The sequence below is a fragment of the Lygodium microphyllum genome, chromosome 9 (genome assembly GCF_053477565.2).
Source record: "Lygodium microphyllum isolate KBCC chromosome 9, Lygodium_microphyllum_v1.1.10, whole genome shotgun sequence".
Classification (NCBI taxonomy): domain Eukaryota; kingdom Viridiplantae; phylum Streptophyta; class Polypodiopsida; order Schizaeales; family Lygodiaceae; genus Lygodium; species Lygodium microphyllum.
In genome coordinates this window covers 1,517,669-1,530,651 of record NC_141143.1, presented here as the reverse complement: position 1 = coordinate 1,530,651, position 12,983 = coordinate 1,517,669, and the positions used below count along the sequence as shown (strand labels likewise).

Sequence of the window (12,983 nt, the reverse complement as noted above, 5' to 3'; positions counted from 1 at the left end):
TGTAATTGATTGCTAATGCACCTATACCAAATGTGCAAGAAGTTGTCCCAACAAAGGATAAAAGTCCAACATAGCTAAAAATTACAAATAATGTTTGAGTCACTTCATTCAATGCATCTAGAGACTACAAGGCATCATAAAATTAAGGAGTGAAAAAATGAATTCCCTTATAGGTATACTAAAAAGCTAGCTTACCTTTTTAAAACCATAAAAGATTAAATTTTTGGATATAGTTTTTAAAAAATCATGACTCAAAAACATATGATTGCATTGAATTTGGCCATATTTCAGGTAACCCTTGAAAATGGCTCAAATAATTTGCCTAAGATACAATGTTATCCAAAAGGCTTGCCATCATATGTGTCACCTATTGGGTGGAAAAACTTGGATAAAATTAGCAAAAATCCTATGATGATGAAGAAGCTCAACTTGACATCGATCACCATTTCCATCACCATAATCATTACGAGAAAAATCAGTAGGAGCATGGGAACCATGATCATGAGCAAAAGTGAAACACAAAATGCTACAAAAGCTCAAAAGCATTGACAAACGATACCATCAAAACTTAGATCTCGGAGGCAAAGTTGTTGCACTTCATCAACTACTCAAAAATTTTTAGTAGACTTAACCTCAACACTGTAAAGTTGATGCATTTTATCAAGTTGGAAACAAAGAATACCGAATTTGGTAGTTTTTCAATATGTGAAATAGAAAAGTAATGGAAAATTAATAATAAAGCCAAAGTCATATGTTAAAGATAAAGCAAGACACATTGTATGTAGTCACCTTCCAATCTTGCAAAAATATAAGTCAAATTAATAAAGTGTGCCAAGTTACCTAAAACATCTGACAAGATCATTGGCAACTTGATACACTGCATCAATTTACCAAGTACTTCTCCAAATGTTTTGGGAACTTGATATAATGTATCAAGTTTCTTATATATTTGTCAAAGTCTCTAGGAAACCTAATGTAATCCATCAAGTTGCTCCCAAAATTGGATATATCTCTTGGCAACTTGATGTAATGCATCAAGTTGGCCGTAACATAGACTATATTTCTAAGCAATTTGATGTAATGCATCCAGTTTGCACAAAAAATGGTCAAACTTTCTAGGTAACTTGATACATTTCATCAAATTATATTTATATATATGTTTTGAATTTCCTTGGAACTTGATTTAATGCATTAAGTTGTGGATGAAGCTACAAATACTTCCTTCTATTCTAAAAAATTTCATGTTTGGAACAAAATAAGAACCCCTTGTCTCCATCAAAAAAGGTAAATCCACATTTTAATTTATGTAGATGCTAGCAAAAAGTTCTAAATGTCATTGGAACTTGATATAATGCATCAAGCTATAGGTGAAGCTACATATATTTCCTTCCATTCTTAAAAAAATCATGTTTGGAACAGCATAAGAGCCCTTGTCTCCATAAAAAAAGGTAAATCCAAATTAAAGAAGGACTGGAATATCAGCCTTGATCTTGAGATACATTCGAGATATTGTCATGTTTGCATTAAATTATAAGAGCTACATCATTCCATCATAGAAGGTAAGGGGAAAAATTCTTGCAATTAGATGCAATCAATGCTATTGTACAAAGTAAGGAGCATGCATCATCTAGCTAGAGGGGTGAATGGGCATAAGTTAATGACAAAGATGGTGAAACATAAGAGAGATATGAATCAGTAGTAATGACTTGTAAAAATGGAAATTCACCATTTATTGAATATGGGAATTTCAATTATTTTCTTAAATAGTACTTATTTACTTATTATTTAGAAATGTGTTTGCTTCATTTAGGAGCATCTTAATTATTAGAAAGTCTTATATGACAAATAAACTACACTCTCCTCTTATAGATCTGTGTAATTTTGTCTCCTTAATTTAGGCTTCTTTTTAAGAAGATGAATTTTATATAATTATGAAAAATGTAGATATTTGGTATCATTTTTTAAACATATTAACTCAAAAATATGTGCTTTTAAAATATTACATTAAAAAGTAAAAATTTGAGGGAATCCTTACAAATATTCCAAATGTTTCTCTCAAGAAAAAATATTATCCAAAAGGTTTGCAATTGTGTCTTAACTGACCTAATAGGCTTAGATATTTTTAGTGACACCCCCACCTCCCCTCCGCCCCTCGAGGGTGCAACAAAAGATGAAGATGAAGAAAAGTAAATACCTTACAACACTGAAATTCATCATTATGTTTTTAAAACCACTTCTTGTGGAAATTTTCTATCATTTTCTAAAACAGTATAAATTTAGCAATAATTTTCAAATCTCAGCAACATGTGTATATGGAGTCTCATAATGAATATCTGTCAAAATACCTGGATCTAGAGCATGGCATGAGCTATGGAGGATGGAAGATGTAGACAAGTCTCATGTAGACATAGACACAGACAAGACCAACTATCACACAAGTGAATTAGGTTCCGAGATTGAGACTTGGACTCATAAAAACAATCTTATATGTAAGACAATGACACAGACACTTGATTGAAGGACAAAAGTACTATGACAGTGCATTGAAAAGTGAACCAAGTAAGTTATTATATAGTCTTTGACCTTTCCCTACTCTCCTCCCTATGCATGTGGGATACAAGAGCTTTTGTTGGTGGCATGATGCTGCGAGTCCACCACTACGAACTTGAGGGCAAAGTTTTCGCCAAGAATTTGAACTCATTGATCAGCATCATTGGGAATTTTTTTTCCATTGTGTGTGTCTTTTTGTCTACAGTTCAAACTTTGGGAATCCATGTCTTCATTTATGATCTTTCCTACTTTGTGGTCTTGAATATTAACATGCTTTGGACCCTTAGGAAAGGGTATCCATTGACCTTAGACTTGTGTGCAATCAAGAAAGTGGAGGAGAAAGCAAAGCTTCTTGTCTTGCCTTGTGGAATATATGGAGGAGACACGGTCTCAACACCTAACTCAAGCTTTACACATGCATGCTTTTAGTGCATGCCTTGTAACGTTCTAAATTTCTTTTTTTGCATGAACTACCTCTAATAGGAAATGAGGATAATGATATAGCATTTTTTAAAGGATAATGGCAATTTTTTTTCCTTATTCCCCTCCCCAGCCGACTGTCGTGCTGGAGAGGGAGGGGAATAGAAAGGACGCGGAAGCTCCTCAGTGGAGCTCGCAGGTATGTTACACCCATGCCCGTTGACACATTAGGAGAGGGAGGATCCCCCTCCCCTCCCCTATTTAAACAGAGGGGGGCTAGTGCCATGAAAAAAAAAACGAAGGAGGAAGGGAGAGAGGGCTATCATGACGCTAGGCGGAAGAGTGAGAGGTGGTCTTCGTGCGGACAGAGAACGGGAGCTGCTCCAGCAGCGTAAACAAGCCGCCGCCATGGAGTTCGCCCCATTCGTTGAGACCCTACGCCAGCCTTAAGGGCCTGTTGTCGACTGTACTCTCCCCCCCTACCACACGTAGAAGCTTCTAGAAGCTTCTAGAAAGGAGCTTCATAAGCCCCCCTTCCCCCCCCTTAAGCCCCCTTCCCATAGTTGGAACCCACCCCCCCTCCTATTTTTTAATTTTCCTTTAGTCCCCCTTTCTCTTGGCTTCGAAATCATGCCCCCCCCGCCCCCCCCCCCCCCCCCCCCCCCCCCCCCGTGTTTTAACCCCCTTCCCATGGATGTTGGAAACCTTTCCTTTGGCCCCCGTGTTTAAAATTTTCTTCTAGCCTCCCTTCTCTTGAGGCATCTTGAAACCCCTTCCTGTGGCCTCTTGAAACCCTTTCCTCCAAACTTGCCTAAGGGTCCTTAGACCCTTACTTATAACCTTTAAGGTTACTTTTTCCTTGGAGTTTCCCCCTTAGGGGTTTTCCCCCATAAAAGGTTACTCCAAATAACCTTTCTTTTTTCCCCCCCATGTTTTGTTAAAATCCCCCTTAGGCCATGCAAAAATACCCCTTGGAACTCTCCCGCACCTTGTTTCTTTTCCCACACGTAAAAGAAAGAGGAATGTTAAGGGTCGTTTGACACCTTCCTTTTCCACTCAAAAAGTCTCGTAAGGGATTCCACACCTTTTCATTCCTCATTTGTGCGAGTCATTACAAGGCCATTAAGCCCCTCCCATGGCTTTAATGGGTCTTATCCGCAAAAGATTTTGAAACACCCCTTCTTTCGAAATCCCTACTTCAAGGATGGAGCCATCTAAAACTACTTTCGACGGACAGTGCAAGGGAGCGACAGTGGAATTCCAAAGAGGAGTTGTAAAGCTGCTTCCACGTCCGAAAGACTACAATTGCGATGCCTCCTAAGAAAGTCCAAGGCGCAGCTGCGGGAGGGTCATCTCCGGGCATCCACGTGGATATCTCACCCCAAGCCTAGGTTTTCCTTCCTAATTTTTATTTGGTAATGTTGAAATTCAATCATGCAAGGTAAATTGTTGGATATAGGATATATTTTTGTCCTAGATGTTCACGACGTAGGAACTTAGTCATTAATACTTTCAGTAAAACATGCAAAATAAAGGAAGCATAAATGCATTTCTAGCAAGTAGCCTTATGCATTGAAATGAATTAAAAATTAGATTAATGTCCATTGAAATAGTATACTTCATTTTAAGCCTAGATGTATAAACTATATTGCACTATTAGCCCATACCCGCTTCGCAATGAATCATCATGGAAAGTACAAAGTGGAAATGATTCTTATGATGCATAAACTCTAGGAAATTATCGTTTGACAACTGCATAAATTATCAAGTAAAAAGTTGCTTGTTTAGCATGAATTTTGTTCACAAAGTATAGGAAGATTAGTGGAATTAACCTAACCTATGCCTGACCTCAAATCGATAAGTTAGGGTTGAAAAATTAATTTACACAATGAATCATGTGGAAATGATCTCGAAATGATTTTCTAGAGTAAACAAATTGGCATAAACCTAAAACATCTAAACCCCGGAGTACTCGTTTGGAATGAGTTAAATTCCAAGAAACACCTATACCTTAAATACTTGCCCACATTCACTGAATGTAGGGACAGTGAAATGTAATCGTAAAGTGAGCTAGGGTTTGTTCCTAAGAATCTTACAAGATGGAACTTGGAAACCCTAGGTCTAACGACGTTAGCCTAATGTAATCAGGAACAGATTGTTTTGGGACTCCATTCGATGCGACACTTGTGCAAATTGATTGGAAGCTAATGACCAGTCGATAAACTGAAATAACTGATCAACTTAAGGATTGACCAAGTGGGGCTAATAGGGTACGCCCTAACCCAGGATATAGGGGATCTTCCCAAGTTGCAAGTCATCCCGGATCGAGTGCTGGAAGCATTCGAAAGGAAGGATTCATTCCTTAGCAGTTTGCCAACAAAAAAAAACGATCAATGGAAATGTTTGTGCTTGCTACAGATTTTAGAGCACTGTTTGGCTTTGTTTGATCAATGAATTAAAAGATAAATGGATATCTATACTTCAGGTTGAAGTCCTGAAAGGAGAGGCAGCTTCAGTTACTCTCGACTGCCTGCCTGACCCTAACCAAGGGGGTTGTTAACCGCGCCGGGCATGTGGACCAAACCCGCCGCAAGAGGTTTCTCCGTTGAGCGCTACTTGGAGCAGAAGGATGCTTGGGTACCAGAGGGGGATCTCACCTTAAATCCCTCGCCTTTCGGGCCCTGCACAAGAGGCTAACATGACTCGGGATTGGATCTCGAGGCCCGCATACTAGTCTATGGGTGGAAACTTGGATTAGTGATCCCTGTGGATTGCTGGATAGCCTTCGGGCGGATTGTGGATAAGCCTACATGCTGAACTATTTGTATTTCAAAGATAAATATGATAACATGTTAATAAGGAACTTGTCTGATATTGTTTTTCTATGTGAAGTGATAAGATTATGTGAAAGAACCAGTGCCTAACGGGTTAATTAAGGAAGCTGATTGTTACATGTCCAACTAATGTGTTAGGTAATTAAATAACTAAAAAAACCCGAGGAAAGTGCGGAGGATGGGCCATAGGTCCGTCCTACGGATGGGTGGTCCCAATTGGCCGGGAAATTTTCTCAAATCACGATGGACAGCTGGAAGATTGTCAAAGAACACGAACAACAAGAGCGTTTACCTAGAGTTATATTTGAACCTGATTTACGCTGTTTTAGGGGAACGGAATGGAACTATGCCTTATGGCAGAGAGGTTGAGCTTTGCATCCCTCTCATTTCCCATTCTCCTTGAACCAAGTGCGGCATGAATCATCTTCGGACCTGGCGTTTCTGCGTAAAGTAGATCGCTTGGGTCTGACGCTAGTTGTTGTTAGGAAATGACCAATCAGGAAAACCCTAATTCAGGTCGATCCTAAGTGGGAACGGTCGGAATACTTCCGCTACGTGGTAGACGAGGAAAGCCCTAGATAGCAAACCCCGTAACATTCCATGGGAGTGCCGGGCGGAGCTTTCTAGACATCCTTTCCGATGGACTGCTAAGACGTGTCCTGAAAATACAAGTGGACACGTTACATGCCTCCAAGCTTAATGGAAATGGGAGGCTATTATTAGATGGAAAAAAGGAAGTGCTAATTATGATAAGGTTAATTTTGGGGGGGAAGAAAAACATCTCATCATGAATTGTTGTACCGTCTTCTAAAATAGGAACAAAAACTTCTTCATGACTGAGGGGAAGAGAAGAGAATAGCCTCATAGAGTTGCTTAGAAGAGAGCCAAGCTATTGGAAAGAGTGTAGAAGACAACATAGGTGCCGCAATACATCACAATAGTGGAAGAGCACAATATTATGTGCATTGAAGTCTCGGGTAAGTTACTCATGAATATATGTGTGCATAATGTGGGTTCAAAATAAGGTATTTTTAAAATACCATTTTAATATATTTTTTACATACAGAAGGGTGTAATATAAAGGGGTTATTTACAGATTGAATAGAAAAGGATTATGTTTTATTCAAGAAAAATTCACAGATAAGGATATTTATAAATAGGCCTTGAACACACGCGATGTAGAGTATATACATATACTAACTTCCCCGAGACTGAAGTCTAAGTTTGGCGGGCAAAGGGAGTGCAATTGTCATTGAAGAGAGAGGAAGGATGCTAGCATGATATAGGAGAGGAAGACGACTGGCTCTGGACAACAAACTACAATCAAATTAGAGGGAGAGGCCATTGATTATAGGGAGTGTTGATCAAGGAGCCCATAACCACCTTGCTCGAGAGCTGCACTACTTTGTGACAATTGTCGATTAGCAAGAATAAAGTGCACCAATTTTAGTCTAGGGGGTAGAGGGCACTGTTATAGCCTGAATCATGGGCAGGTCTTGATACTGAACTATATTGGTGGCCGTATGCTATCACCAAGGTGGTGCTATGAGAGGAATTCAAATATACGAGATATTAGACATTGCAACACTGAAGCTGTAAGAAGTATAACTCCGAGTAGACTACGGATATTGAAGGTGGCCCATCCTCAGCTCCTAAGAAGGCTGAATGTGTCTCAAAGGTTTCTAAGACCCCATGGCTAGGAAGGAGAAGTGCCAAGTGAAACAAGAAGTTGCCACCTTGAGCATCTTGATCCACAGAATGGGCTTCTACTGCAGGATGCTATGTGTGGAAGAGTTGGAGACAAATTGCGTTGCAATCGAGATTGATTGACGACTTCTCTCCTTGTTCACACATTGAAAGTGCGACATTTGGACTCGAGGTACAGCCATAAGAAGCATAAATCAGTAGGCGTTAGAGGTAGTATCAGGGTTTGATGATGTCGACGGATTGCTAGCAAAGACTCATTTAGAGTCCAATCCATGAAGAAAGGTTCTTAAGTTAGCGGAGAGCTCTATGTGTTGGAAGTTCAAGAGTAGGCACCATACATAGGAGTCAATCTATAGAGACAATATCATGTGTTTCATCTCCACTTTCCTTTACCTTGACATTGGGTCCTATCCATGACATGTGATCTTTACTTGTAGTGGGAATTCTAGACTTGAATAATGGTGTTTAAAACCTTTGTTAATCTTCTCCTTGTATCTAAACTTTTTCTTTTGTGTATTTTCATTAAGTTGAGTACTCTTCATAATCCTTTGCTTCCATCTCATATAGCATCCTTGCGACGAGTGACTTTCGTGAACTCCTGCATGTATTCTGTGTGACACTAGGCATCATCATTTTATGTCTTTTTCAATACCCCCTTCAAATGATGAGTTCCTACACCTGTTGGCATTTGCCCCCCCTACATGTAGACATGGCTGGGGAGACTTGCTCTTAGGCAACCTAGTCAGGTGAAGCTTGAAACTTTACATTCTTGGTAAGTTTTTACAAGATAACATCCACTATGGAAAAATACAAAGAACTTTCTATCAAAACAATCTGTCATAGTTGTTGTTGTAGATAGCACAAGCATCTTCGTCTTCTTATCTTTCATTGATGAACTGATTTTGGTGGTGATCATCTTGCACTTATTGGGCTCTTTTCTTCTGAAAACATTCACTGGCTACATGGCTAGTCTTACCACAATAGTGATTTATAATCTAATCCTTATTGTTGTTGTTGATGAATCCTCAACCTCTTCCTTTAGGTCCAGCAACTCCTTTGGTGTATAAGAGGTTTTTCCTAGATGATGGGACACCATCTTTTGCATTCTTGTTCTTCTGTTTATTCTCTTCATCAAGAAGAGAGTACTGCTCAATATCTTTCTATGAAAAAATAGGTACATTGTTGAGGGTAGAGATAAGATTTTCATAAGGATCCTGCTTTACACTAGCAAGGAGTACAATAATGGCTTCATCTTCATCTATTGTTTTCTTCAAAGTAGCAACTTGAGTTTTTAAACTTTTGAATTTGTTTTAATAGACATAGTCATTGAAGTGTTGTCTTTTACGTCAAGCTTATAAAACTGCATTAACACCTTGACCTTAGAGTTTTTGGCTTGACTTCCAAAGATCTTGTCAAGCTCATCCCAAGCTTTTTTAGCATCTCTGATGCTAGAGATATGGTGCAATACATCATCAAACAATCCCCAAGAAATAATTCCTAGAGCTTTATTATTCATCTTTTTCCACTCTTTGGACTTTGATTCTTTAGGCTTTGATTGGAACCTTCCAAGGATTTTTCCTTCTTCACTTTCTTCTTCTTCCTCCTCTTTCTCAAACAGGTCCTGCGAGTCCTTCCGCATAAGGTGGTACATGGTCTTCTCCTTCTAGGCATGAAAGCCTTCTCCATTGAACTTGGCTATTTTCTCAAGCTCTGCCATGTCGATCAACTTCAAATAACGAGAAAAAGAGTTGTAGTTCAATGTGTCTAGAGACACAAGAAGATTAGTGTCAAACTGACACTAGTTGAGTATCAATGTATACTAATATTAAACACAATCTTGTGTGTAAGACAATGACATAAACACTTGATTGAAGGACAAAAGTACTACGACATTGCATTTAAAAGTGAACCAAGTACATCGTTATATAATCTCTAATCTTTCTCCACTCTCCTCACTATGTATGTGGGATACAAGAGCCTCTGTTGGGCATCATCATTTGCTCTCTTTTTCAACAATAATAAGTTTCACACGATGTATAAGATCAGTGTACTTCTCTTATCATCCCCTTTTAATTCTTCTTTCAAAATGAATGTAGTTTTCAAGATGACAATTTGGATATTATTTAAAATATTTAGTCATTTTCATATCATTTTTTCAAAATATTGGCTAAAAAAAGTGTGATTTTGAATCATTATATGAAAAAAGGATAGTTTTTAAAGGGAATCTTTGAGAAGATTTCAAATGTTTTTCTTAAGATGCAATATTATCCAAAAGGTTTGCAAATAGGTTTTGTAGTTGTAGTGCTTTAAAATGCATGAAAGGTCGCACTTATTCTTGGTGGAATAAACACGATTTTTGATGCGAGCCTTTTCATGGGTTGCGAAGCATGATTATAGACGTGCTCATTTTTTTAAAAAAAAGTTCAAGAAACACATTGATGTGACTGAATATGTGCCTAATTCCTTGTAGTAGATCATATGCACCACATCTTTCAAGATGGACAAGAGAAGAATAAGACAATAACGATCCATGTTGTTATCACATCTAACAAGGTGTGAAGTGGAGCAGACAAGTCCTGTGATCATAGATATGGCATAAAATGATAGAAGGGGAAGTCAAAAGAATCAAAAAAATAAAAGCGAACCATGTTGTTCTCCATTTTATCGTCCTCCACAAATTATCGTACTGCAATGGCAATGGTTGTACTTAGTTGCGCCAAAATGGTGGAGATGGAGTTATCTTGCATTTCGAAGTCTATGAGTGACTTGACTCCATCTTACATTCGAAAGCCATGAGGAACCTGAAACCAAGGCATCCACTATGCATAAGACTTCCAACAATATCATTTAAATTATTTGGATTTAATAGTCTATGCAAAGTACTTAAATTTGCATCGCATTAAGCATATATTGTTATCAAGCTATTGCATTATATTTTTAATGAGTATCAGAATATGCTTTGTACTTAAAATTGTATCATTATCAACATATTACATCATACTTTTAAGAAGCATTAGATTTTGTTTTGTTCGTTATGAGTATTAGATGTAATTACCCTTTCACTATGTAATACTTACATATTAATTTATGAGTATTACATCAATAATCAAATTTTAAGCTTTCATTAAAGTTTGGACCCTCTTCTCAGAGAAAAGAGTCGATAGCGAGTATTTACGACAGGATGGTACGTTGATCTACCTTGGTAGCGATGGAATGAGCACGTTTCACTCACTCAGCGTCCGTCCGTCCGTACGTCCATAAAAGTCACGGATCAGATGAAGCTTTCCCGATGCCTGCGTCCAAGCCACGATTCTTATTTTGACGTTCGTGGCGCTCTGATCATACTTATTTTGACGTTCGCTTTCTTATGAGCATTGAGCACATCCCTCCCGGCTTGTGATAAGAGCATGACGTTCACAAAGAAAAGCTGCCTCACGATAATGGACTCGATAAGACAGCGCTCAGAAGTACTTCCGAGGCACCGACCTGCTTTCATCCATCATCATCCATGCAGACGTCTCGGGGGTCTCCCTGTCGTTCCTTTTCTTTTGATTGACACACGTTACTATCATCTAAACAAACACATGCACGCACACACATCGAATGATCACATACAAGACATGCACGCACACACATACCCACATCGACACATACAAGACGCACAGAGACAGACAGAGCAGGAAGAAGAAGAAGAAGAAGAAGAAGGTATCTACACTACACTGTATATAGCTTCTTCAATAAGTCGTTGAGAGAGAGAGAGAGAGAGAGAGAGAGATGGTTCAGACAACAAGGGTCGGTGCAGTCAGTGTTATCGGAATCGATCACACCGAGATCTCTTCTCAATTACTAGCTCCTCCTCCCCAATTATCATTATTACATGCCACCACCAGCTGCACTTTGCCGCGGCCCTCGCCTGTCGAAGAGGACAGAGATCGCCAAAAACTTGCGCTTAAACAGCGTCCTCATCATCATCATTCTCCAGCTGGTCTTCATGGTCACACTTCCCAATCCCATCAAATTCACAGCGACGTCAACAATATTGTAGTCTTCCCTTCCTTCCTTCCACCACAAGTGAAGCACCTGCGGGACTCGGCTGCACGTGCCATGGCGTTGCGGATCGAAAGACTTCCTGTACAGGTATGACCTTCTCAACACCTTCATCAATCCCCTTTGCTGTAATATGGCGCATATTCTAGTGGAAATTGCAGCAATTTATAACCACAATTAGCTAGCCTGCACACTCGTCCGTTTGGAGATGACAATTAGATCGACATAACGATACTGCAAACAAGCTATTGTATCTCCATCCGCTTCCTTTCACATGAAGTAAGGAAACCAATAGTACCGTACTTATCTTCATTCACTCTAATTTACAAGGGTACGTATGCCTCGTGAATTCATGTACAGGATCTTTATTTACGGCCAATAAGCAGTTTGAGCTGCATTCTTGCAGTTGTGCACATTCTCCAACTGGTTGATAGTTTTAGAAGAGCTATATGCTATATTTTTTCAGTAGACCTGCAGCTTCATTAGGGAACTTGATATAATGCTGCTCAAAATTGTGCGGATCATTATCAAATTCAACTGGTTTTAGACTCACAAAAGAGAGCTCTTTTGTGCTTCAATAGTTGTAGACATTTTCATTAAATAACACTGTTAAGAAATGGGCACTGAAGACTAGAGTGAATATATTATTTAGAGCCACTACTATGAAGGATCATAAGTTGAACTCATCTTTCTGTATACTCATGAACAATTGAACCTAGCAAAGTTGCTATGATGACTAGTGTATTGCAGTTTGGATCATGGGACAATAAAGCCAGACCATGAGTGTAGTTGGATGATATGCACAGATGCACGTTGTTGCATGCATTTGGGATCGGCTATGGCAACCGTTATCGATCTACATCATCAGGCATATTGAGCATGGAAGAATATGTGCCATTTTACTGAATCGCTTTAGACTGAGTTTGTCAAGCAGCACGTTGCGCATAAGAAACCTTTCCTCAAAACTCAGAAAGCAGGGCAGTCAATGCTAGCATTGACAATCATTGGGCTGTTGCAGCCAACTGTGTAACTCAATTGCTACACAGGCCACCGGTGTAGCCTTTCCTTGAGAGTTATTGTTTTGTCATTTTGTGTTTTGTATCCGTAGAGGCGAATAATGGTACCCTTGGAACAGAACCCAGTTCTCAGACATCAAATGACAAGTAAGTTTTTCCAAAAATCCCATGTTGATATGGAACCCAGTTCTTGCACATCAAATCACATGCATTCGTGGGGTATTGATTTTTGGCATGTAAGATGTGTTCTGTTCACTCTCGAATATATGCGGGTTTTAACCAATGTTGCAGGTTCAGGGAGTCTGGCAACTTCCATGTATTAGAGCATGAAACCGACTAGCTTAAGTTGAAAGGGGACCAAAGTGATCAGGGAAAGTGAAGCTGCATAAAACTTACAAGATAATCATCA

The 12,983-nt window shown here is 39.1% G+C and overlaps 1 protein-coding gene across 3 annotated transcripts in view; it reads left to right on the top strand.

Annotated features, from left to right (window-relative positions):
• Positions 1–11,098: 11,098 nt before the first annotated feature.
• The window catches only part of LOC148030745 (alpha/beta hydrolase domain-containing protein VTE7-like), a 43,518-nt gene continuing 41,633 nt past the window's right edge, over positions 11,099–12,983 (top strand). The window contains exon 1 of one of the 3 annotated variants that reach the window (XR_015691798.1): positions 11,099–11,648. Coding sequence is in view for 2 of the 3 variants with exons in the window: in XM_087684255.1 (XP_087540381.1) it covers positions 11,286–11,648 (363 nt within the window). In the remaining variant the exon portion in view is untranslated. The remainder of the gene's footprint in view (positions 11,649–12,983) is intronic. The other 2 variants (XM_087684255.1, XM_087684254.1) reach the window with 2 other exon arrangements.